The sequence below is a fragment of the Delphinapterus leucas genome, chromosome 1 (genome assembly GCF_059928025.1).
Source record: "Delphinapterus leucas isolate spDelLeu-1000000601 "Yukka" chromosome 1, BTC_Dleu_Yukka2, whole genome shotgun sequence".
Lineage (NCBI taxonomy): Eukaryota > Metazoa > Chordata > Mammalia > Artiodactyla > Monodontidae > Delphinapterus > Delphinapterus leucas.
The window spans coordinates 73,078,787-73,104,583 of NC_143129.1; the positions used below are offsets into that span (position 1 = coordinate 73,078,787).

The 25,797-nt window shown below is 44.1% G+C and overlaps 1 protein-coding gene across 1 annotated transcript in view; it reads right to left on the minus strand.

The window, feature by feature from the left end:
* Window positions 1–12,081: 12,081 nt before the first annotated feature.
* Window positions 12,082–25,797, minus strand: part of ATF6 (activating transcription factor 6) — a 221,298-nt gene continuing 207,582 nt past the window's right edge. Inside the window, exon 16 of the mRNA XM_022565564.3 lies at window positions 12,082–17,332. Within this exon, the coding sequence (XP_022421272.2) occupies window positions 17,124–17,332 (209 nt within the window). The 3' untranslated portion in view covers window positions 12,082–17,123. The remainder of the gene's footprint in view (window positions 17,333–25,797) is intronic.

Here is a 25,797-nt window from a genome sequence, read left to right on the forward strand (position 1 = left end):
TGCAAAATTTCTGCAGAGAAATCAGCTGATAACCTTATGGGGACTCCCTTGTAAATGACTCTTTTTTTTCCTCTTGCTGCCTTTAAAATTCTTCCTTTAACTTTTGCTATTTTAATTTTGGTATGTCTTGGTGTAGGTCTGTTTGGGTTCATCTTGTTTGGTACGCTCTGTGCTTCCTGTATCTGGATATCTATTTCATTCTTCAGGTTTGGGAAGTTTTCAGTCATAACTTCTTCAAAAACATTTTTAACACCCTTCTCTCTCCTTCTGGAACCCCTATAATGCAAATTTTGGCAGATTTTATATTATCTCATAGATCTCTTATGTTGCTTTTGTGTGTTTTTGTTTGTTTTTCACTTGTCTTTCTATCTGCTGCTCTGATTGGGTGATTTCCATTATTCTACCTTGCAGATCACTTACACATTTTCCGTGTCATCTAGTCTGCTATTCATTGCTCCTAGATTGCTTTTTATCTCAGTTGAATTATCTATTTTTGATTGGGTCTTCCTTACAGATTATAGTTCCCAGTTAAAGTAATCTGTGCTTAGATTGATTCTCTTTCTTAATTCAGTTAGCATTTTTATTACCAACTTTTAAAATTCATTGTCTGGTAGATTGATGGTCTCTGTTTCGTTATTTATTTTTTCAGGGGTTTCCTCTTGCTCTTTCAGTTGAGAGTAGTTCCTCTGCCTTTTCACTTTTCTTCACTTTCTCTGTCTCTCTGTATTTAGGTGAAATAGCTATCTATTGTGGTCTTGAGGGGGTTTTATGTAGGAACATCCTTACATAGGCTGTGTGTGTCCAGTGCCTTTGGTAGGAAGGCTGGATTTGTTAGGGATGCTAGTAACGTCTTTCCTCAGGGTGTACTGGCCACTATTACATTGGTAGGGGATGTGGCTGGTTTTGGAGGAGCTAGAACCTGTTCAGGGTGTGAGGTGGGACTTCCTCTCTGCTCAGTGGCAGTTGACACCCTGTCAGGGGTGGGATCTGAGCTCAAGTCTGGAGTGAATGCTGTGAGGGTTGGGCTCTAGCTGGCTCTGTTCCCTTTAAGTGTGTGTTTTTCATTCTCCCTGTACTGTGGCCTTTGCCCCAAAGGAGGGGAGTGCTGAAGCAAGTGGGGCTTGTGTTGCTTACAGAGATCTGATGCTCTGCCTGTGTAGGCATCTGTGGCTGTGCCCAGACACAGCCCAAGGTTGCATCCTTCCCCCTGTTGTGGTGGTCCCAGATCTAGAGCAAGCTTGTGGCATCAAATGAGCAGGGCCAGAGAATTTCCTTGGCTGGCACTGGGCTTAGCTGACACTTGGGATCACTGCATTGTGGTTGTGGGAATTGAAGTGGCTGTACTGCCATCAGAAGTCTGGGCTGCTTCTGTGGTCCTGTTTGAGTAAGTGCCAACAGTGGCCACTGTTGCCCCACCTAGAAAACACCCCAGGCCCCTGGGTCACCTCTGAGTCCCTAGATCGAGTCTTTTCCTACGTCTTGACCACCCTATGGCCAGTGCCAAGCGGTGGAGTGGAGTGAGTGGGGCCAGAGTGTTTGCTCAGCTCGAACTGGGGAGCATGGCAAGGTGGCAGCCAATGGGCAGACTTCTCTCTGCCCTGTCTCGGGATAAGCCAGCACCCATACCTTCCTCACAAGTGGAGCGTAGGCTTCTCCAACCTTTCTATCTGGCCCAGTGTTTCTCCAGGCAGCCGAGGGGGCTTGTGTCCTATGCATAGGGCCCCAGGACTGGGATGTCCAGTCTGTGGCTCAACCACCTTACTCCCCAGGGTGAGCATCTGCCTGTGTGATCTCCCTTTTCCTCTTAGTCCCTCTCAGGGCCACAGGTCCTGACCTGATGCCATCCTACCCGCTTACATGGGAATCTTTCTTGAAGCCTTGGTTGTATAGTTCTTCTGCCGGTTAACAGTTTTCCATGAGAATTGTTCCACATGTTGATATATTTTTGATGTGTTTGTTGGAGGCGGTGAGCTCCATATCCTCTTATTCTTCCATCTTGATTGATCCCCCTAACATTTGCTTTTTGAGAATATTCTCATATTCCATATGAACTTATTAGCATCATATCTTTAGGAGTCCTTGGTTGTAAGCAATAGGAACAGATTTTTGTTAGCTTCAGCTAAAAGGAATTTATTGGAAGGATACTAGGAAGTTCACATACTCAAGGAAAACCCAGAATGGGAAGGACAGAACCAGTCCAGCTCTGGGGCTCAGGGTAGCAGGATGCTGTGAATAAGATACCCTCATGGGAGCCTCTGCTTTAACCCTCTACTGTCTCCAGGTGTCTCCACTCAAGATGCAAATTTCTAGTAGAGGGTATGATTAGTGAGCTTGGGTTCCAAGCCTATCTCCATAACCATGGTGGGATTCTGTGATTGACAGCTCACCGTAGTCACACCACATCAAGAAAGGCCAGTTCCCCAGATGAAGTGCTGCTGGATAAACAAAAACAAAAACAAACAAACAAAACCCCAAAACCAAAACCAGATGTCTCTTAAAAAGCGTTTCTTCAATAGCGACCTCTGCTAATGTATTTGAACTGTGATTCAGTTTGCCAAAATTCAGTTTATACATGACTCTTTGTGTAGCTAATCAAATTTCTCTTTCCGTATTAGCTGCTGGAAAGTGTACAGCCCTATTGTGTTTTACCCGTAGAAAGCATATAGAATTCTGACGGTGACCATATTGTCTTTGCCTCTCTCCTGGTTCTTTTTTTTTCATTTTTGACGTTCCTTTTTCTTTCTCTCTAATTATGCTCTGGGTTTTTTTTTTTTTTTCCTGGAATAAGGCAGAATATAAATGAGTAGATTTATCTGTGACTCTTCAGGAATGTGTTATGGTGTAAAGCAAGGTTCATCTGTATCATGAGTTTTTCCCATTGGGAGGGCTCGTAATCTAAAAGCCAGCAATTAGAAAGACATCATGGCACAGTATCCTTGGAGTTCTCTACTTGGAAAGCTTTCCCAGAGTGATTAGGTGCAAAGAAGTTGTATCAAACTTTCACCGCACAGCACTCCTATATTTAGAAGAATGCAATTTGACCTGGTAAAACAGGCCAGTTTCATGTAAGAGAGAGAGGGAAAGAGCAGGGGAGAACAAAGGGAAGTTGGCTGAAGCAGCTTGGGGCCGAGCTCTGCTCATGGGTTATTTTCCATGTGACCTCAGCTGAGCTCGCTCTCTGGAGGATATTGTCTGGCCTGGGAGCACCAAGGAAAATTTGGCAGTGCCTGGGGGGGTTAAAGTGCAGCCAACAGCAGCAGGTGCCAGGAATGGGCCAGAAAACTCTGGTGAAATTCCCAGTCGCATAGCAGCTTCAGTTTGGGTCTGGAGAGACAGAGCTGGAGTTGGCAAGATGGGAGGTCTGCCTGCTGCCCTCAAAAGAACCCCAGCTCCACCCTCCAGCCTCCAAGATAAGCTGGATTTTCCTGCCTGAGCCCAGAGGCCAGGAGAGGCAGGAGGGTAATGTTCTTTCGTCTCAGGATCTCTTGGTCGTAGCAAGCAGAAGCCCACTCAGGCTAGCTCACATGGAAGACAACTGTTGGTATGGATGCAACGGGCGGTCTTGCAGATATTCAGGGAGGTATCACGATCCTCTCAGGGGCTGGGACAGAAAATTCAGGGACTGTCAATCCTCTCCATCCCTTGGAGGCCCTCAGAGAGCTCCCTCACTTCTGCTTCTCTGGGCTCAGTCAACCTGCACGTGGCCCAGCATGGTGGCAGCGTCAACCAACTCTCCAAGCTTCAGTATCCACAGTTTGCTGTCCCCAGGTCTCCTTCTTCAAACCTCCTGATTGGTCCAGCTCATCCGTTCATACTGAGCCCATGGCTTGACTATGTCCACCCCTTGTCCAGCCGGCCATGGCTAGGAGGAACAGGTCTCAGTAAATGTTAACTCCACTGGAGGGTGTTGATACTGGCTTTTCCCCTAGTTGAAGGGCTGCTGAGGACCCTTCTGGCCTTCAGAGTCTGGAGGCCTCTTGTCAGGAGTGATGTGGAAGGAATTCCTGCACCCCAGGGCTACTGGGCCCAATGACTCAGAGGACCGTGAGGTGTGTTCTGGTTGCCCAAGGACAGAAATGCTCATGACGTCCAACGAAATGCAGACTCACTTTTTAAAAAAAAAAATCATATTAGGTGTTTTCTTTAATATTTATTTATTCATTTTTATTTTTGGCTGTGTCGGGACTTAGTTGCAGCATGCAGGATCTTTCTTTGCAGTGCACGGGCTTCTCTCTAGTTGTGGCGGGCAGGCTCCAGAGTGTGTGGGCTTAGTTGCTCCACGGCATGTGGGATCCCAGCTCCCCGACCAGGGATCGAACCCATGTCCCCCGCATCGGAAGGCGGACTCCCAACCACTGGACCACCAGGGAAGTCCCCAGACTCACTTTTTGCAGGTCAACACCGAACTCTTTCCTGCTAGGGAACTCCTCAGAGTACGACTCTCTTGAGATAGAGCTATCCAAGTTCAAGGAACAATTTGGGGTTATTCAAAACCAATCCCAGCATCAGAGAGGTACTTTGAGATGCTGAAAGTTATCTACAAGCTGGCTTCACTCCTCCCTGGGCACAACAAGCCTTCAACACATGAGGCCACACTGGCCCACATGCACTGTCCCTGCTTTTGCTCAGGCTGTTCCTCCCCTTGAAATGCCCTGAGAGGTGACCCTCCCCAGTCACCACCTGACTGAATTCTCCCTTCCCTTTAGGCCCTACCCCAAGCCCGCCTCCTGCAAGAAGGGCCCCCCTGGCTCGCCTATCCTCCCCTCCCCTCACCCCCTCTTCACCTGTGTCTTAGCACACACCACATCTGGCGCCTCTGAGTTGCTCTCGGCTGCACATGTTTTCCTCCCAAGCCTGACTGTTGCTGGAGGATGTCTCTGTGTCCCTGTGAGAGCACAGCCAGGGACCGGCTCAGAGTAGGTGGACTGGTGTGCTGACGTGTGTGCTGCCACCTGACAGCCCAGCTCCGGTCACACAGAAGGACTCCTGACCCTTCCAACAGCCCCTGGAATGCACCAGGCTCCAGGGGTCCCTGGGTCGCCCTGACACTCCCAGCCTTCTCTGCCAGCAGTGGACCCGCCCTTCCACAAACACCTTAGCCCCATTCTGACTCCTCGTCCCACAGTGGCCACTTCTGTTATGGAGGGGCCACTGCACTCCGTGTCGCATCTTAAGAACAGACAGGGACCCCCTGGGGCTGCTGCATTCTTACAGGACAGACTGCCCTACCCACTGCAGCTCTTAGCAGACAGGATCCTGACTCTGGGGTCCCTGGGTGCCCCCCACCTCCCTCCTCTGCCCTGAAAAATAAGGGCCAGTGTCTGGCTTCAGCTCCCAGGCTCGCTTGCTGTCTTTCTAACTCTGAGGAAGCCAGTCCACTTTTTGATCCTCTGCAAGGCCAGGCCAGTGGTCAGGATGGACGGGAGGCCGAGCAGAGAGAGGGAGGCCTGCCAGGAAGTGGAGAGCCGAGGCCCCGGACCGCTCTCCCACAGGAAACCGCTGGCTGGAAACGCTGAAGTGCTCGAGGGCAGCTCCCTGCTGCACGGCTCAGAGTGCGCTCCCACAGCCCCTCCAAACTGGCTAGCGAGGCATTCCGGGAGGGTCTGCCTGAGCAGCGGCACCGAGGGCACTGCACAGCGTGGCACGGCGCGGCCCGCGGTGCCCAGGGAGGAGTAACACAGGCTGGTGAACAACAGCCAGCATCTTGATGCACTTGATGTTGGCATTAGTTTCCAATAACCCCACATGGCTCCTTGAGCCTCCGTGGCACGTATTTGACACTCTCCGATGGGAGGGACTGCTAATCCCGAGAGGGGGTGCTGGGGGGTCTCCGTGCCCGCTTCGTTCCACGCCATCTCAGGAGCCAAGATGGGACCCGCCTGCCCAGCTCCCAGGGTGTGCTGAGCATCACAGGGGCCACATCATGTGACACGGCTGGTATACTTACTTTGCGGGAGGCTCGTCATAGGCGTGTGGGTTACAGTCACACCCGGTCATGAAAGTCTCCTGATTTTACAAAGTAGGTGTGAAATCTTTCATCCAGGAATTGAAGAGCCTGTGTCATTTTTCCTGGTTTTGTCTGCAAGGCTTTTTTTCTCTCGGTGACTCAGTATTTGGATGGCTCGCCCTGAGGGAAGCCATTAGGGTGAGATCTAAGAATCAGGGGCTGGTGCCAGGCTTAGGGTAGGGGAGATGCCCCCAAGACCTCCAGGAGCCACAGGCTCGGGTCCCTCAGGGGCACTGCCCTCTCTCCCTCAGGGAAACAAGAGGAAGGGTCTGGCTTCCCAATGTCAGGCCCAGAGCTCCTTCCTCTGTGAGGCCTGCAAAGCCAGGAGCAGAGGAAGAAGGAAAGGGGACACACTGGCAATTGGCTGTGTCGTGTCCCTTCCCCTGAGGGGCTGTGTGCTGAGAAGCTGCCCCCTCAGTCTTCTCCTGGGAAGCTCTCCATCTGGCCCCAGCCCGAAGCTGGGTGCGTTTGGGTCAAACACTGTTTTTCTTTTCTTAGCAGTAGATTCCTTCTCTCTCTCCTCTCTTTTCTTTCGTTGCTTCAGCTTCTTCTGGGTCAGCAGTTGCCCTCTTTAGCCATTCCTCATGCCGACCCCAAACACCCTCTCCTCTCCTTGGTGCATCTTTTCACGTCTTCTTGTCCTTTCCCCAGTTCTCCAGAAGCCTGGGAGCAAATCAACCTCCCATGTTCTCTCTGGCCTGGGGCCTCCCCTCTCCCCTCCTCTCTCCTTTTTTCCCTTTCCCCCCTCCCCTTCCCTCTCCTCCCTGTTCCCTCTCCTTCCAAGAATATGCCATTTCACAGAAAGTTCCATTTTCACAGCCATGGTTATTTTCATGTGTTTCCCGAGTCCTAACATGACAGAGGAATGTCTGACATCATCTCCACCAGTGGATCCAATGCTCACCAGCCCACACCCCTACCTCTCTCCTCTCCTTTCTTCACCAGCTGTTTGCTAAGTCTGGAGTCTGATGATTCAAACACATATTATTCTTGTCCTTGGAACCCCGCTCTACCTTCCACGTTTAGAACTATGTTGCTCCCTAAACATCAGACAGGAGCTGGGTCTTGGCCTCAAGAGAAATTGTTCATTGGTTCCCAAACTTTTGTGCACATTAGAATCACCTGGGGAAATTTTAACACTCCTACACCCTATACCAATTAAATCAGAACATCTAGGGGTGGCAGTCGGGCAGCAGTAGTTGTTAAAGATCCCCAGGTGATTCCAATATGCAGCCAAGATTGGGAACCACAACCTGGTGCTGTATGGAAGGGGGTTAGAGCCTGCAGCCAACTGAGTAAACCTCATGGAGCCTGGAGCTCAGACCTTCTTGTCTTCAGAGCTGTGAACTCGAGAGATGAGGGGACAGGTCCCAGGTCCCCAGCGGGACCAGGAGCATTCTCTCTGGAGTGTCCCTGCACTTGTACTGGGGGCTCTCCTAGCCTCAAGGTGAAGACCTGCTCTGGGGAGGGCTGACAGAGGCCCAGGAGACCTCCCCCTTCCTCAGCAGAGGGGGCTGGTTCCAGGCAGGACCTCTCAGGAGCTCAGTCCCCAGGAAAGCCTCGTATCTGTGGGGTGGGCAAGCAGCTAGTTCTGTCCCTCTTTCCTAAGTGCAGCCCTGAGCCCGGGGTGGCTGACACACTTCTGATTAAGGGCACGGTCCCGATTCCCACTGTGCGGGCAGCCCCGATTCCTGCTGCTGAGCTGTGAGGTCACCCAAGGTAGCAGGAGGCCAGGTGATGTGACAAGGGATGCGAGGCTGTGGATGCTCAAGGTGTAACCCCTGTGGGCTTTCAAAAAGACAGTGACAACAAGGAAATTCTTTCCTGCTATTTCCCTAAAGCCCCAGTGATGGCAGTCCCGGGAAGGACCATCTCGGGCAGAAGTCTGATATTCTCACTCCTCTAGTGTTTCTGACAGACATCTACATGAATGGTTCTTAACGTCATATCAGAATCCTCTGAAGGGCTTGTTGAAACACAGATTGCTGGAGTCTGACTCAGTGGGTCTGGGTTGAGGCCAGAGAAGTTGCATTTCTAGCAAGTTCTGCAGTGCTGCTGTTGCTGCAGAATGTGGGCCACATTTGTAGATCCCCTGGTCTAACAGCCTCTCCCCAGAACACGTCCAGTTTGCCACAGACTGAAATCAGAGGAAAACAGTAGGAAGAAATAAAAAGGGAAGGGGAAAGCTGATGTCGCTTTCTCTGATGAGGGAAGGCAGGGCTCTCATCTTGTGTGTCACTGCTGCTCAGCGCTGGGCACGGTGCCTCTGAATTGCAGAGCACTGTGAATATTTGCATATGGTGATGTACTGGTACATGCAAACACAAGTGACAAATGTCAGTCTATCACGTACACTCCCGGAAAGAAAATGTCTATCTGTGGCTTTCTAAGAGCTCAATAATTCAACTCAACAAAAAACAGTTAGCCTAAAGTGCCCAAAGGACCATATCCTAAGCACATCATGTCAAAACACTAGTGGGGATAAAACAGTGAATTAGACACTGACAAGGTTCCTGACCTTCTGGAGTTTACTGTCCTTCAGAGATGACAGATATTAAACAAGAAATTGCAGAGGTGAACGTTTGGAAAGGAAGCTAACTTTCTAAGAGCAGGTTTTTCCCTCTTTGGACTGTTCATGCCCTGCTGACTTGTACCAGATTATAAATCTCGGGGAGATGGAATTAGCCCCAAATGTGCTGCTAGTTCTATTCACCTGAGCGGTGACCCATAGAGCCATTTAAAATAAGACATTAAATGTTTCAGCATCTTTCCTGCTCATACTGTTTAAATTAAGACGAATTTGCAGTTCTACCCAGCTGAGGATTTGATGGAAACAGCCAGGCTAGTGGTGTGGAGGTTGCTGTATTTCTGTCTTGCTTGAGGCTGTCAGGCTGGAGGGGGCGATGTGTTGGTCTGATGTGAACAAGTTGCTGAGCAGAGAATTCCAGCATGTTCAGGAAACCAGTGACAGTGCAGTGAAATGCACCATTGTGTGTCTTAGGACCAGCAGCCAAGTGAGTGGGTGAGCCCTGTGGCCATGGCAAAGACATTGGCCAATGAATCTTCCATCCCAAAGCTCTCCTGAGAGCAGCTTGTGTCTAACTATTTTTCAGGCTGACCAGAAATCACGACCTCTTCTGGAAATTATCTTTACTCTTCTGTGGGAACAGAGGGGTGACCACATAGACCCACGGAAGAGACATCATTCACATGTCTTTGAGAACAAGGAGGTTGTCTGGTTTATCTGTATAGCATCCCACAGATCAGCGGCAGTTGCCTAAGCTTGGTCCACCACTTAGAATCTGTGACAAAGGTTTAAATTCTGAAGCCACTAGCTCTAGCTATGGAGAAATTCAGCCCAAGAATCCAAGTTCCACTGGGTGCTCAGGCAATGCACATAACCCCAGAGGCTTCGGAAGTCTAGAAGGACAACAAAGAAATGAGAGTCAGGGATGGCTTTTGAGGCTCTCAGTTCTTCCTTTTCAACCAGCTAACGTATGCCAAAACAGGGCTACGCCTGTAAACAAGTGGAAATATGTTTTGGTTAGCTTCGCATGGTCCCCCCATCTAAACGAGCACAGTTTTTAGGAGTGACAGGGTTGCAAATAGTTAAACTTACAAGATGACCCATTTCTTAATATGGTGCGTTGCATCTATTTGAAAGATACGTCCTTCACTTCTGGACCAAAGCGTTTCAGTTTGGGATCTGGAGATTAGGGATCTCTTACAAAAGCATCTCTCACCATCTCATGGTCCAGCATCCACACTAGAAGTTAATTCTGCAGTGAAAACTTTCCAAAGACAACAGAACTTGTGATCGAAAGAGCAGTCAGTTGGACGCACCCTGGGGATGCGGCTGAATGGTCACACTTGAATGCTCTTGGACCTGAGCAGAGTGGGCGTATGGGCCGAGCCCGGGATCTTCAATTGTGGGAGCACCCAGCTTGTCTTTACCCCACTGGGTAACTCACCCGAGATGAGGACTGCAAGGATTGAGGTTCAGCAACCCACCGTGGGCTCCACATGCAACCAGCAGTGAGTATATACTCCTTCAGAGGGGATGAATTGTTCATAGAAAACCCACCGGCACCAATGGACCTTGCCTCTTAGCTATTGTCCCTCCTTCCTGACCATGCCTCAACACCCTGGTTGCCCACGATGTGTGGCTTGGTTTCTTCCTCTCTACTTTGTCTCCTGCTGCATCCTTTATGGTTTTAAAGGATGAGCAGCAACATACTATGGTAGAAAGAATGTGGCTTTACAAGCAAGGTAGACTTAATTTCAAATCCCGGCTCCGGTATGTGTCAGCTGTGAGTTCGTAGATGTGTGGCTTGGTTTCTTCCTCTCTACTTTGTCTCCTGCTGCATCCTTTATGGCTTTAAAGGATGAGCGGCAACATACTATGGTAGAAAGAATGTGGCTTTACAAGCAAGGTAGACTTAATTTCAAATCCCGGCTCCGGTATGTGTCAGTTGTGAGTTCGTAGGCAAGTTCCTTACTCTCTTGTGCCCATTTTTTCATCTGTAACGTGGATAATGATATCTATTTCATAAGGCTGCTGTAAAGTTTAATGAACTAATGCTTGCAAATGCTTAGCCCAATGTCTGTTAGAGGTTAAGTCTTCAATATGTATCAGCTGTTATCATGAAGTCAACTAAGGGAAGGATCGTAATCTTGTTGTACAGATTACACCAAATGTGATGGAGTGAATAATATGCTATAGATTTCCTATGGTTAGCAAAACATTGGAAGTGGTCTAAATTTCCAACAAAAGAGAGCTAGTTAGATAAATTGCAGAGTATGCGCTAGAAGAACCCTCTATTTCGGGCACCATGTATGGTGTAATCCAAATGTCAGTTGTGGTTATCCTTTGAGATCCCAAAATTGGCTTGAACAGTATCCCACATACACTGGGAAGTCCCGGAGGCACAATCCCATAAGGATTTGGTGGCAAGGTCCCAGGAGGGCGAGGGTGTGGCGGGAGTGATATTTTCCCGGTCACCTCTGTTGCTTCACTGACTTCTCCATTTATGAGTTATCTTGCTTCAGTATCTGCGAGCTTTCTTTCTGCATTAGTCGTAGCACACTGAATCCTACTCCCTTTCTTTCACTCCCCAAAACAACGCTGATTCAAAGCTGTGTGTGCAACAGGCTTTTACTGACTACTTGAGACAATGAAGAGGATTTACAGTGTGAAGCCTTTTTGCCCTCCTGCCACCAGGGAGTCTTTTCACGAGTCCCTGAGAGGCTCCAGCATCCAGAGACCAAGCCCTGTAGCTTGGGTCCACTTTTCCTTTTCTGCTGCCCAGCCCCCTACCCTCCATTGTGTACTGACTTTCTCTGCAGAAGAAGGGATTTGGGGTCTTACTTTTCTAAAGAAGCCTAATAAGGTATCTTAGGAAACAAATGTAGTTTTGCCTCAAAGAGAACCCTGACGTTACTGTAATTTTGTATATTTGCGTATCTGACCCCACAGGCCACTGGGAGCTCTTTTAGGGCAGGAATCTATGCCTGATCTATGTCTCGCGAGGTTGGGAATCCATGTGCTGAAGCTAAATTGCCTGGGTCCAAATACTGGGTCTATTATTTACAAGTTATGTGACCATTGTAGGAAATGAGCTGTAGGGAGGATTGAAATAAAAGAGCTAGTGAACTTAGTGTCTGAGGCATACACTGGGAACTCAGTAAATGCCTGCACTGATTATTCCCAGAAGGATGCTTTGCTGTCAGTCTGCAGTGACTAGCTTCATGCTCGGAGACATGTCATTCTAAGCTGAGAAAAGGCTTTGGTGTGATTAACTCGGTTTCCTGATGTAGAAGGACAAACTATAAGTTTTTAGACAATTTTTTTTTCCCCTTAGTAAGAAAGACTGTAGTTTAAATATTTGGACACAATAAAGGAAACTTTTACTTAACCAGGTTGGGAAAAAGAGTGGAAAAGAGTTCAATTGTTTCATCTAAACAGTAACAGGCCACAAAACCATTTTAGGCTTCCCTTCTCCTTACTAATCACTTAACACTGAAGATTCACTTTGGGTCTTTTTTTCTCTTTCTACATACAAAACAAAACAAGGCAAGTTTAAAAATTCTTTATTTGAACTTTAGACAAGGAACAAGTATTGCATTATAAAGACTTGCTTAAAAGCATGACATAGTCTGTTGTCATTGTTTCTTTATGTGTTGTAAACCAACATAAATATTAAGGAAGAGAATGGTATATCTTTCCTCTGCATCTTTAACCCATTCTTAACGGAGCATGGATACAACCCTTAGAAAGAAAACCCTGGTGAAATGGCATCTCTAACACTCTCTCCTCAGGTTCTAATGGCTCCAGGGGAGAAGCACTGTTGGTCTTAGCCTAACCATATTGGCAACGTGACAGGAAACTAGTATCTCTAAGGCCAGTAGTGCACAGCAGTTTCCATCTAAAATTCTATTTATTTTCCCACCATCTTTTATGAAGATGACTGACCTAGAAATTAGGGCTGAGTGTGAGTTAAAATGATCCAATATACATTTACTGTGAAAGTCAACCTGCTAATCTCTGTCTGGGATGATCCTACTGGGGGATATGCCAAACTTCCTGGTTTGCTTATTAACTAATGGTCACCGACATCGCTGGGGGCAAGCAGCAGGACACTGTGCTGTTTGCTGACCTTGGCAAATGATAAACTATGGTTTATTTAATCCTTGGTTCCCCAACTTAATATAATTTAAAGTCTTTTAATGTGCTAAAAGTCTCTAAGGCAGCAAACTAATATGTTGAATATGGTATCCACTATTTCACAGTGACTAGCCATGACATGATTCATACGTAGGATCAAGTTTCCTGATCAAGATACCTTTGTCATCCTTCTTTTTATAAATTCTGACAGATAATCTGATAGATATTAATGCACAGATATTAGAATAAACTGCTAAAAGTTCTAGTCTTATCCAAAATAAACTTTGTTTTAAGCTTAGTCTTTAAAAATATAAGTTAACAGGATACATTCTGATTTCTTTTTTTCAGGTAAGAGAAAACTGTTTTTTTTTTTTTTTTTTTTAATGTGCATAGTTCCAGCTGGACTCCAGCAACATTTTTTGGGGTAGTCCAATACTGTTTCCTAGAAAATTACAAATTAACCACAACCCCTAGGGAAACAGGAATTGCTCCATCCCAAATACTGTCAGGGGTAAGAATAAAAATGTTTTACATTTCATTTTCTTTCTTTAAGCTTTATTCTTGTTTTTAAGGTAAAAGTTATAATTAGTATTCCTATTAGCAGCAAAGATCCTAATTTCTGTAAATTAAAACGACTCAGGACTGACAGAAGTCACATTTTCGCAAAGAATGAGGGATCCACAGCAGGTAATAAATGTCTATCAATTTGGGCATTAAGCAATCTTATTTGAGAGGTTGATTCGTACGAAAACAGCCAATAGTATGCAAGGTCTCATCTGAAGTTCGGGCCTATGACTCTGCAGCAGGAAGCTGAGTTGGCCCAGCCGTATGCAGTGGAAAATGTCCATGTGGTCAGACTGAAGAGGGGGCATATGGGCTCTTACTCTGGCTCTTCAGTGAAAGTGGTTACTTCTAACAGATAGTTGAAACTGGAAGCTGCTTTGAAACTTTTCAAAGTGTTAGAAAGTCTAGTACAATGACAAGTTTTTCTCATATTCTGTCAAGTTTCACAACCTGAGCTTAGTGAAATGGCAAGAATCAGAAAATAGTACAAAAATTGCAAGGAGCTCGAGAGTTCTCCAGTTTTAGTCACTCCAAATGCCACAGCAGCAGCATCTTATCAGAGTGTCACTGCTGTGACTACTGGGGGTTCATTCCCAGGAGAAAGATTCAAGCCAGCAAAGTTTGATCAGGACAGTGTCTCTTTTAAAAGGCTAGAGAAATTAGTTTGAATCCCAAGTTTCTTGTCTGTTTCTAAGTAGTGTTTATTCAGAATACTCAAGAATGACTCATATAACACGGCTGCCTTCAAACACCGCCATGTCTACTTCCTGCTAACAAGAAAAGGCAAAGAAATGCCAGCTTTGTTCTGGAGACTGTAGTCATTTAAAAAAAAAATTAGAAGCTGCTCTGAGCTTTTATAATTACAGGGGGTTTTTCACTTGTGAAAAGACAACCCCCCACCCAATAACCTAAACTGCAAGAATGGCAAGCAATACATTTGTTTCAAGATGATCCTTTCACAAACCCTAACTTTGGAAAGAGGCATTTTACACCGCCGCCCTAATGGAGCTGTGTCCCTGTTCTGCTGAGTGAGTTAACCCCACGGGGAAGAAGCTCCTGACGTCTGACTCAGTAGCCAGCATGAGGGAACATCCACTTCCATTAAGCCTTAAAAACTTGGAACTTGCAACCAAGTGGAAAAACCATTCCCAGCAGTCTCTGCCATCACCTCTCAAGACAGTAGTACTGGTGGCCCAAAGGGCACGGAGTCACCTAATAACAGGCAGACTTGCCTCCTCCATGAGCTTACCTAACATTCTCACAAGCTTGCAAAATGCCACTTAAAAACTCAATAAATTAATTAAAAAATTACACACACACACACACACACACACACACACACACACACACGTCCCCCATAATTCCTGGCTGCAATCCCCAAAAGGCCATCTCACCAAAACAATTAAGCCAAAAGACCAGTTTATTCATCAGGCAGAGCAACTTTCCATTTCCTAAAGGACCTTGAGCTAATGTACAGACATGACAATAAAAACTACCATTGTGCCCAGAGATTAACAGTAGCCTTGACAGCAGTTTAAAAAGTAGAATACTTGTCAGCTGCCTTTCACTCATTTCCTGAAACTTTACCCTGAGGAGAATCCTGTTCCCTCATCTCAAAAGGATCAATCCAAGAACGGGTAATGACAAGGGGTGGAAGGGTCAGTGAGTGAAAAGAGAAGGAGGCAAGGCTCCCAGACTGCTTTTCGTGGTCACTTCACAGGTACCCTTAACCCACACTTTCACCTGAAAGAGAGGCGTTAACATGACATAATTAAGTCTTCAGTCTGACCAGTTGGTAAAATGGACACAGGAAAAGCTGGGAATAGAGGGATAAAGTAAAAGCAAGTGCCCCAAACAAGAAATCCACGTGATGGTTTGTTTTTGTGTGATTCAGTGCAAAGGAGAGGAAGGAAGCACCATCTACAATCACTCCACACACACGGTATTTGCATCCACCGTGATAACTACAACAGTTGCAGGAGAAGACTGGCAGCTTGGGAATGACCATGTTGCCACTGCCTACTAGCCATGGTAGCAGCCTCTTGTTTGGCTAATTCACAGGACAGAATGGGAAGGAGCAGGGCCAGGAGAAGACAATCCATGAGAAGACTGCCCTGCAACCTAAAGGTCTTCTAGGCACTTGCCTTCTATTCCTTGGCACCCCTTAGAAGGAAGAGTGGTCCCTAGGGAAAATGGTTCTTTCTTGTCTGAAAACTGCCTGGGGCAGCCAAATCAGAGAGGAGTGCTGCCCTGACTTAAAATGGTTGCTACATGGCTAACGGATACTTTTCAAACTCCAGATTCCCAGGAAATAGAGCAGCAGAGTCCCCTTCTTCCCCTCACAAGAGTTTAACTGATTTCCTCTGAAAGCCTCTAACTGGCTTGAGCAGAGAGGCATCACTGTCCACAAAGAAGTGCTGGTGAGTCTTCAAAATTATTTAGGAGCCACGCCTAATTTCACAGGCAGAAAACTAACTCAAGGTAGGCCTTGAGGAGTTGATATAATGTCTCTTTCCTTTTCTTGCAAGAAGGAAGAGATTGATACAGTGTGGAATGGAAGGGAAGAAATCTGACAAGAGCAAGTCAATTAGGACAGGAAGCAGTGTTTGCAGAATGAATTCTATGGAGAAATTCAAAAGTTTCATAGGAGGAGAGGGTAGAAGACTCACTTTTAGAAGCTGAAGGTAGAAATCACAGAGGAGACAAAGTACAAGTGAACAAAGTAAGATATTTTTCTGTTTTGTTTTTGTTTTTAATAATGGGAGGACAAAAGGGTTAATTCCTTCACTGCCTTTTCACTGGAGAATTGAAAATGATTGCCATACTATGGGATGCACTCCACCAGCAGGAATCTAACTTGCCTGTCTGCAAAGTTTTAAAGGAGTGAATACTTATCAGTTCTCAAGAGAAAAAGCTCTTGTTTGTTTAAATGTAAAGTCACCTACATGCTCCTTAGCTGAACTGGGTATCACATCAACAGAAGGTGTGTAGTGTGTGGAGATTCGCAATAAAAATGAAGGGTTTGTCCTGTGGTCCTTGAGGATCTGAACCAGATTACTAAAGAGAAGACATAGGTACGTGTGCTAACACTCAGTGGCCCATGGTCCTCAGAATAAACGGTAGCTGTGGCTTTAATCTTAAACTGCAATCACATCAAACTTTCAGTGTTTTAAACACATGTATTAATGAAGCTATCTCCTCTTTCAAAGCCCGCCTTCTCTTCCATTTCATTTTCGCAAGTTTGCTACTCACCCCCGACCCCAGTACAGTCGTTCACATGCAGTCTCAGGTGTGAACCAAAAATCGCAAGATAAACTTTACCACCGGGGGATTTTCCCCTTTACCTGACACTCGAAATTGTTTTGACTCTTTTGGGGATGCTTTTGGCTCTTCTGGTTTTGACATTTGCTTTCCAATAAGCACACATCCACAATTGGTTTGCATTAAGTTGATGAACGATCTAATGAGTGGAACCATATGGGTGCTGTTAAATAAAAATCTCTTTACCATAACAATGAGTGAAATGGCAGAGAGGGGAAGTGGATCTTATTTGAAAGCATATGACTATTTAAACACAAAACAAATACAGAGGGAAAAGCAATTCAGAAAGGTACAGAAAAAGATATCTACACCAGACAACAGTGGAGGATGCAGGGCTACACGTGCCTGTGGAGATATGCTGCTCCCCTTGTGTCTGAGTTCCAGTGCTTTCCAAGTCGATGGGCAGATGCTGAAAAATAGAGCAGCTTCTTTTTTTCTCTTCTATCTCTTGAATTCTATTATGAGGCAGTTCTCTGCTTGCCACCAAGGCAGAAAGAAGCATTTCTCTCATCCACTCACCGGTCTGGCAGGGTCCCATCCTTAGTTTTCCATTGTAGCCCCTGGGTACTACTGTAGTGACTCAGGGATGGTGCTGACAACGTGGGCTGCCTCTGTGGCTGCTGGAGGGGAACCAAAGAAGGTGTTGGTTTGATTCCTCTGCTGATCTCGGAGGTAAGGAGGAACTGACGAGCTTTTGATGTGCAGGATCCTGGTGTCCATCACCTGACAGTCAATCTGCATCATCACTTCGTAATCCTGCCCATTGATCACATTCTCTGCAGACGGAAATAAACACAAGGAATAAATATTCAACAGAATGTGCAATTCTGCTATAAGCTTCAGTCCCAGAAAGACATCAGTGCGCTTCAAGGGTGTGAGCTGTCAACACGCTTTCAAGGGTACAGAGAGACTTCATCAGTCACTAAGCAGAGCTACAGTGCCAGGATGGCCTGTCCTCTCCTCAATTCTAGTTCCCAAACAACCTTCACTGGCTCAGTAAAGGCTGGAGCCACTGTCAGACTTAATACCACAGATTATCTGTCCACAGACATTATATGTCTTGTATGCTTTCCATGCAGTGTATCACCACGATTGGAGCAACTGGAACAGCAGGAGATTTCAGTTGGGGGAGGGGAGAGTGTAGAGGGAAGAATACTTAAGTTCTCCCCTTCCCTTTCAACAGTGGGCAGGAATAATTGTCAAAAGGACCACCATATCATGCGAAAGGTAAGGAGACCTCGGCCAGGACTGCCTGGCTCCTGTTCATCAGTAATGCTTCTAATTTCATGAAGACATTCCTAGCTATGAATTTAAAGATTTGTGCTTAGGAACATAAAATACAGTGAAGACTGACAACAAGTTGTAGACATCTGATAATCATGCTCTTTCCCAGAGACCACTGTCACTTCTGTTCCATATTAAGGCAGTCCTTAATTTCAGTTCTGGATTCCAGGTACAAAGAGAGCCATACATTTCCAATTTGGGATTAAAAGGAATGCTATAAGGACTTCCAGGTAAACTAGAGGCTACTGGCATAAGGGAACGGGAAAAACCACAGAGAGCCATGCTTAACACATGTGGGGTAACTTACTATCATGAGTTTAATATACACAGACATGTACTACACTCCATTCTTCCTGTGAGGACAAAAGCTCTTTATTTTCGGGAGAAGGCCAAATTATTCCCCGATTTGTAATTCTAGGTGGTCATTTTCCAACTTGTAGTCAATGAAACTTGGGCATAAAACTGATGGCAGAATTATAAATAGATAACATCTTTCAAGACCAGCTGGACATTCATAGCAATGCAGTTAGAAGATGTGTAAACTTGGAAGAATGCTGGGGAGTCAACGTGGCACCTCGGTTTGCATTTTCAGCCATGAATCTGGAGCTGGGTGTGGGACCAGGAAGAATGCTGGCGAGGGCCTAGTCCTGCACTGCCTTTTCATGAGGGTGATATACAGCCAACCAGTGATTTCAAAATTAAACATTTGGCTTCTCCGGGGCAAAGAATTGAAGTTAAAAGTAGAATTCTTTCTATTCCATTATCTATTTTTTCTTTTTTTTTTTTTTTTTACTACTACACCATGCGTGCCAAGTATTATAAATCCAGAGGAAGAAAATCCAAAGTTTGACATTTGATCCTCAGATTCCATTATGTTTGGGAAAATTGAACTATGGAGCTTGTAACTTAACGAGGCAGGAAATGACTTAAGGAGATCATCTAATCTGGGGTGTCTTAAATTAGGGTCTAATGCACAGACTTCAGGGAGTCCATAAGTTCCCTGAAATTGCATGCAAAGTTTTATTTGTATGTGCATTTTTCTGGAGAGGGGGTACATCAGATTCTTAATGAGGTCTATGACCCCCTAAAAGTTAAAAACTATTAAATCTAATAATCTATCAACTTTAAGTGCCTTGAACAGATCATATATCCCATCTTAAGGCCAATGGAAGACATCATTATTCCACTTCTGTTGGCTGATTGCCTGTTTCAATTTCTAAAATAGTCTCCACTGATGGTGAATTTCCCATTACAAGTCTTACAAATCTCTTCAATTACAGTTGAAGCTAATTTCCTTCTTTCCCAGCCTTACTAGCAATGAAGAGCAGTTGGTTGCTGCTGTGTAATAATAACCCTACCTATTCTTTAAGACCATTGCTGTGGACACTTAACTCCAATATTACAACTCCTGCCACTTTGTAATGGCTAACAAATCATTTACTTTTCTGTAGAGAATTAAATCTGATTGGCTGTAAGTTAGCGCCAACGTTTCCTATCAAAGTGATTTCTTTTCCAAAAAGTAGGCAATGGAAGAAAGACAACCTGTTAATGTATTTGGAGTCATTACATTCAGAACATGTGACAGGGTTAAGATTTCAAGGTGCCACACTAGTCATTTCCTTTTGGAACCATGGGCCCTCTCTGTTTTAGAAAAACTGAAAGACTGTGTGCATATACACACACACACACACACACACACACACACGGACACATTGAGACACAGATGATCAAATAATGAAAAACACATGTATAAAAGACATGTAATATACATTACTAATTTTTACTACTTTCCTAGATTAACTCAGAATCCAGATGACAGTTTAAGATCAAGACTAGGTTCTGTCATATAGCCCATACCACCTGCAGAAGTTATTAGAGCCCATGCGCCTGCTATGGTTTAAACTGATAACTGGAGTTCTTTAATATCTTAAATGTTGGGAAGAGATGAAAAACCTGGTGATATGAGCTCAGATGCTTGGGGGAAAACTAAAGCTGCGACCTGATTCCAAAACCTGGGAGTCCCTAGTCATGGCTGAAATGGTACTGTTATCTTAAGCCCAACCAGGAGGCTCATGCTAGGTACGGTTTGGGTGGCTTTAAAATGGATCCTGTTCTTCACTCCTTTCTGAACTTCTAGGCCAAGGAAACAGTCAGCATTACGAGAAGAAGATTCTACCAGATAGGATATGAACGCCTTAAACCGAATTTAGGAAGCCCCTTCTGAATGACAAGCTGGAAAATTTAGGTTTAAAGTGACACGCCATTAGGAATCCCAAGTTACCCAACACCTCTAGAAAATAGTTACAGGGGCTACAGCAATTTCTTTTCTTCAGTCCACTCTGTGCGACCTTATAAAAGTCCTTTGGGTGTTTCAGTAATGACCCCCTTGGATAGTGAGTGAGGTGGTCTCTATTACTGATGAGGTTCTAATTATTTTAATTAAAGGAGGACAGAATGGGAAACAGCTTATGATAACTCGTGGTCTTCATAGGCCCCTCTCCTGCACTGTCAGGCATCTGTTCACACGATCTGCTTCCAGGAGCATCAGAGAGGCTCTGAAACTCCTCCCACAAGTGGCAGATGAAGCTCCCGTTATCCTTTACTTTCAGACTTTGAGCATAGTTAATAATTGACCACCCTCGGAAAGGACATTTTCAACTGTTGCCTATAATTTGTGCCTCGGTGTGAATAAAATATACCAGAGGAGGTTCTAACTGGAGAGATGAGAACCTGAAGACTCTGGTGGCTCAGGTAGGGAGGAGAGGAACAGCCTCTGAAGGAAAACCCAGGCAGGATGTGAGAGGCTGAGGACGGACGGCACACTTTCATTAAGGGCCAGGCCTCCATTATGAATGGGCAGTGCCCCAGTAATAAGAGAAAACATTACAGCTCATGGGCTTGCCGACAAGAGGGAACAAAGTCAACAACTAGGGAGTTGTTAGAGCTGAGTTATGTGAAAAGACTGCTGAAGGATTTTTGTGTACTTAATGAAAAAGACAGTGACTGGGAAAAACAGAACCAAAAGTTACAGTATGGAGCACAAATGTTAACGGTTCACTTTCCCTCTTCTATTAGCAAACATTTGGGTGCTGCACAAGCGATATAAATAATCTTATGTTCTGGGCCTTCTGAAGTGAACAGAATGAGAAGAAACACTGACCTGAGTCGGGAAAAAGGTATGAAATATGGATACTTCAAATTCAAAATTAATCAGGCAAATAAAAAGGAAAAGAGATGACTGGCTTCAAACATGAGCGCCAGAAAGTGAGTCTGAATGCCCAGAAGAGTTGGGAAAGCAAGAAAAAAAGTGCCTGGACACTGGCGGTGGAAAAACTCTAGGCAATGTGGAATTCTGAACAGCCTGTAAACACACAATAACTGAATTAAGAATGGCCTGCCAAGGGGCTGTTAGCTGGGAGATGACTAACACACACACCAGGACCTTAACCATAAACAGAATTTAAATACCCCCAAATTTCACAGAAAGTTTAGTTTTAAAAAATGACAAGACTTCACCAGTGCTTTGCAAAGACTATGTATGATAAAACAAGATTTCTGTTCAGAATCAGACACCAATCCTAACAAGAGGCAGTTTGCTCTGTGTAAGCTAGGCTGGTGACAGGCAGTGAGAGGCTGTCAGTACCTGTGCCTGAATCCTGTAGGGTGTGGGGTATGTGTGTGTACGTGGGGGAACATGGAAGGTAAATAAAAATCCCCCCTTCCACTGATCACAAGAGATACCTGCACCCAAAACAAACACGTGGAAAAATCAGGAAAGAAATCCAGAAGGGTAAGAAAGAGGAGACAAAGGAGACAAATGGAAAGGAAGGCGGGAATACAATGAACAATAAGGGGTGAAACATCACATGTTTTCGGTGGCTTTCAAAAACTTCCAAAGCTGACTTCACCACGTCTAACCAATCTCATCTCCAGTTTTTAACCGGAGTCCTGGTTTTGACCATCCCAGAGCACCATGCATTTTATCTCCGCTAGTACTTTATCCTCTGCTTGGAAAAAAAAATAAAAAAGCTCTTTCTGCTCTTCTCTGCCCAAATTCTCCATCCAGTCAATTTCTATTAACCCTTTAAGGCCCATTTCAAATCCCACTTCTAAGAAACCTTCCACGAAAACTCTAGCATTGATCTTTTTCTTTATAACCAATATATGAATGTTCCGTGTCACTGAATATGTTAAAATGCTTATAGAAAAACGGTTTGGCTCCTTTAAGAAACGTTGGGCATTTCTGAAGGTCGCCGGTGGGGGATCACTGGTAGAACTAGATAGAACCTCTCCCTCAACAGTGGGGAAGAAGACTGAGTGAGTAAGTACCAGTCGTATTGCAGATGCAAACACAAAATATGCTTCCGACTTGAAAAATCTTTCTGGAGACATAAGGGAGAACACTTGCAGGAGCAAAGAGCTCCTAGCAACCACCACGTCTGCCCTTTGCCGTTTCCGGGACAGAGGAGAGATTTCAGGCTGTGAGTGTCCAAAGGCAAGGAGGGATGGTGGGAGGGATATTATTTGTTTAACTGCAAGACAAATCAGAATTTGTTAAATATTTAAAAAATACATGTGTGTTTATTTTTTTATTGAAGTATAGTTGATTTACTACATTACATAAGTTTCAGTTGTATAACATAATGATTCAGTATTTTTATATATTTGACTCCATTTAAAATTATTATAAAATATTGGCTATATTCCCTGTGCTGTACAATATATGTCTGTAGTTTATTTATTTTATACATAGTAGTTTCTACTTCTTTATTCCCTACCCTTATCTTGCCTCTCCCCCTTCCCACTCCCCACTGGTAACCACTAGTTCTCTGTATCTGTGAATCTGTTTCTGTTTTGTTATAGTCAGTCATTTTATTTTTTAGATTCCACATATAAGTGATAACATACACTATTTGTCTTTCTCTGTCTGGCTTATTTCACTAAGCGTAATACTTTCCAGGTCCATCCATGTTGTTGCAAATGGCAGAATTTCCTTCTTTTTTATGGTTGAGTAGTATTCCATTGCAGATATATACCACATCTTCTTTATCCATTCATATGTTGATAGACACTTAAGTTACTTCCATATCTTGGCTATTGTAAATAACGCTTCATGAACATTGAGGTGCATGTGTCTTTTTGAATTAGTGTTTTCGTTTTTTTCAGATATATACCCAGGAGGGGAACTGCAGGATCATATGGTAGCTTTATTTTTATTTTCTTGAGGAACCTCCATACTGTTTTCCATAGTGGCTGCACCAATTTACATTTCCACCAACAGTGTACAAGCGTTCCCTTTTCTCCACATCCTCTCCAACATTTGTTATTTGTGGTCTTTTTGATGATAGCCATTCTGATGGATGTGAGGTGATACCTCATTGTGTTTTGATTTGCATTTCTCTAATAATGAGTGATGTTGGGCATCTTTTCATATGCCTGTTGGCCATCTGTATGTCTTCTCTGGAAAAATGCCTATGCAGGTCTTCTGCCCATTTTTAAAAAAAATTTATTTATTTATTTTTATTTTTGGCTGTGTTGGGTCTTTGCTTCTGTGCAAGGGCTTTCTCCTGTTGTGGCGAGCGGGGGCCTCTCTTCATCGCGGTGCGTGGGCCTCTCACTGTCGCGGCCTCTCCCGTTGTGGAGCACAGGCTCCAGACGCTCAGGCTCAGTAGTTGTGGCTCTCGGGCTTAGTTGCTCCGCGGCATGTGGGATCTTCCCAGACCAGGGCTCAAACCCGTGTCTCCTGCACTGGCAGGCAGATTCTTAACCACTGCGCCACCAGGGAAGCCCCCTTCTGCCCATTTTTTAATTGGGTTGTTTGTTTTTTCAAAGTTGAGTTGTATGAGCTGTTTATATATTTTTTGGATATTAACCCCTTACTGGTCATTATCATTGCAAATATTTTCTCCCATTCTCCCATTTTCTCAGAAAACAGCTGTCTTCTCATTTTGTCAATGGTTTCCTTTGTTGTACAAAAACTTAAGTTTAATTAGGTCCCATTTATTTACTTTTATTTTTATTTCCTCTGCTTTAGGAGACAGATCCTAAAAAATAGTGCTACAATTTTTGTCAAAGAGTGTTTTGTCTATGTTTTCTTCTAGGAGTTTTATGGTTTCCGATCTTACACTTAGGTCTTTAATCCATTTTGACTTTATTTTTATATATGGTGCTAGAGGATGTTCTACTTTCATTCTTTTATATGTAGCTGTCCAGTTTTCCCAGTACCACTTATTGAAGAGACTGTCTTTTCTCCATTGTATATTCTTGCCTCCTTTGTCATAGATTAATTGACCGTGTGTGGGTTTGTTTCTAGGCTGTCTATTCTATTCCACTGATCTATGTATCTGTATACAGTACCATACCATTTTGATGACTGTAGCTTTGTAGTGTAGTCTCAAGTCAGGGAGTGTGATACCTCCAGCTTTGTTCTTTCTTCTCAAGATTGCTTTGGCTATTCAAGGTCTTTTGTGGTTCCATATAAAATTTTTAGAATTGTTTGTTCTAGTTCTGTGAAAAATGTCATGCGTATTTTGATAGGGATTGCATTAAATCTGTAGATTGCTTTGGGTAGTACTGTAACTTTAACAAGATTAATTCTTCCAATCCATGAGCACAGGATATCTTTACATTTATTTGTGTTGTCTTCAATTTCCTTCATCAACGACTTAACAGTTTTCAGAGTACAGATCTTTCAACTCCTTGGTTAAATTTGTTCCTACGTATTTTATTCTTTTTGATGCAACTGACTGTTTTCTTGAATTCTCCTTCTGATAGTTCATTATTAGTATATAGGAAAGCAACATATTTCTGTATATTAATCTTGCATCCTGCAACCTTGAAGAATTCATTTATTAGTTCTAATAGTTTTTTTTTGGAGTCATGTCATCTGCAAACAGTGACAGTTTTACTTCTTCCCTTCCAATTTGGATACCTTTTATTTCTTGTCTGATTGCTGTGGCTAGGACTTCCAATACCATGTTAAATAGAAGTGGTGAGAGTGGGCAGCCTTATCTTATTCCTGATGTTATAGGAAAAGATTTTAGCTTTTCATTGTTGAGTATGATATTAACTGTGGGTTTGTCATAAATGGCCTTTATTATGTTCAGATATGTTCGCACTATACCCACTTTGATAAGAGTTTCTATCATGAATGGATGTTGGATTTTGTCAAGTGCTTTTTCTGTGTCTATTGAGATGATCATGTGATTTTTACCCTTCCTTTTGTTAATGTGATGTATCACATTGATTGATTTGCAGATATTGAGCCATCCTTGCATCCCTAGAATAAATCCCACTTGACTATGATGTAGGATCCTTTTTATATATTGTTGAATTTGGCTTGCTAATATTTTGTTGTGGAGTTTTGCATCTATAGTCATCAGAGATGTTGACCTGTAATTTTCTTTTTTTGTAGGGTCTTTGTCTGGTTTTGGTATCAGGGTAATGGTGGCCTCATAGAATGAATTTGGATGTGTTCTCTCTTCAATTTTTCAGAACAGTGTGAGAAGGATAGGTATTAGAATAGGTATTAGATAGGTATTAGAATTTGTTAAATATTACATGGGTGTTATATTCCTGAACAATGGGGAGGCAGATGAGAAAGAGTTTATCTAGTTAGAAGATCTATAATAATTTCATTAAAAAAGTGTATGGGCCTAGAACAATGTATACAAAACCCACCAACCCTTAAGGGGCACTTGTAGTGGTCATGATGATTGAAGGGGACTACTAAAATTTAATGGGCAGGGACCAGGAAGCTGAACAGTCTGTAATGCACAGGGACAGTCCCATGCAAAACTGTCCTGTATCTCATACAATATTCACATAGGCTAAAAAAAAAAACAAAACCCTGATTATTACTATGGTAATAAACTCACTGTTTTACATTTAAATATAGAGCGCTTTTACATGGGTTTTATATACACTAAATTTCCAGGAATAAACTACTGAATAATAA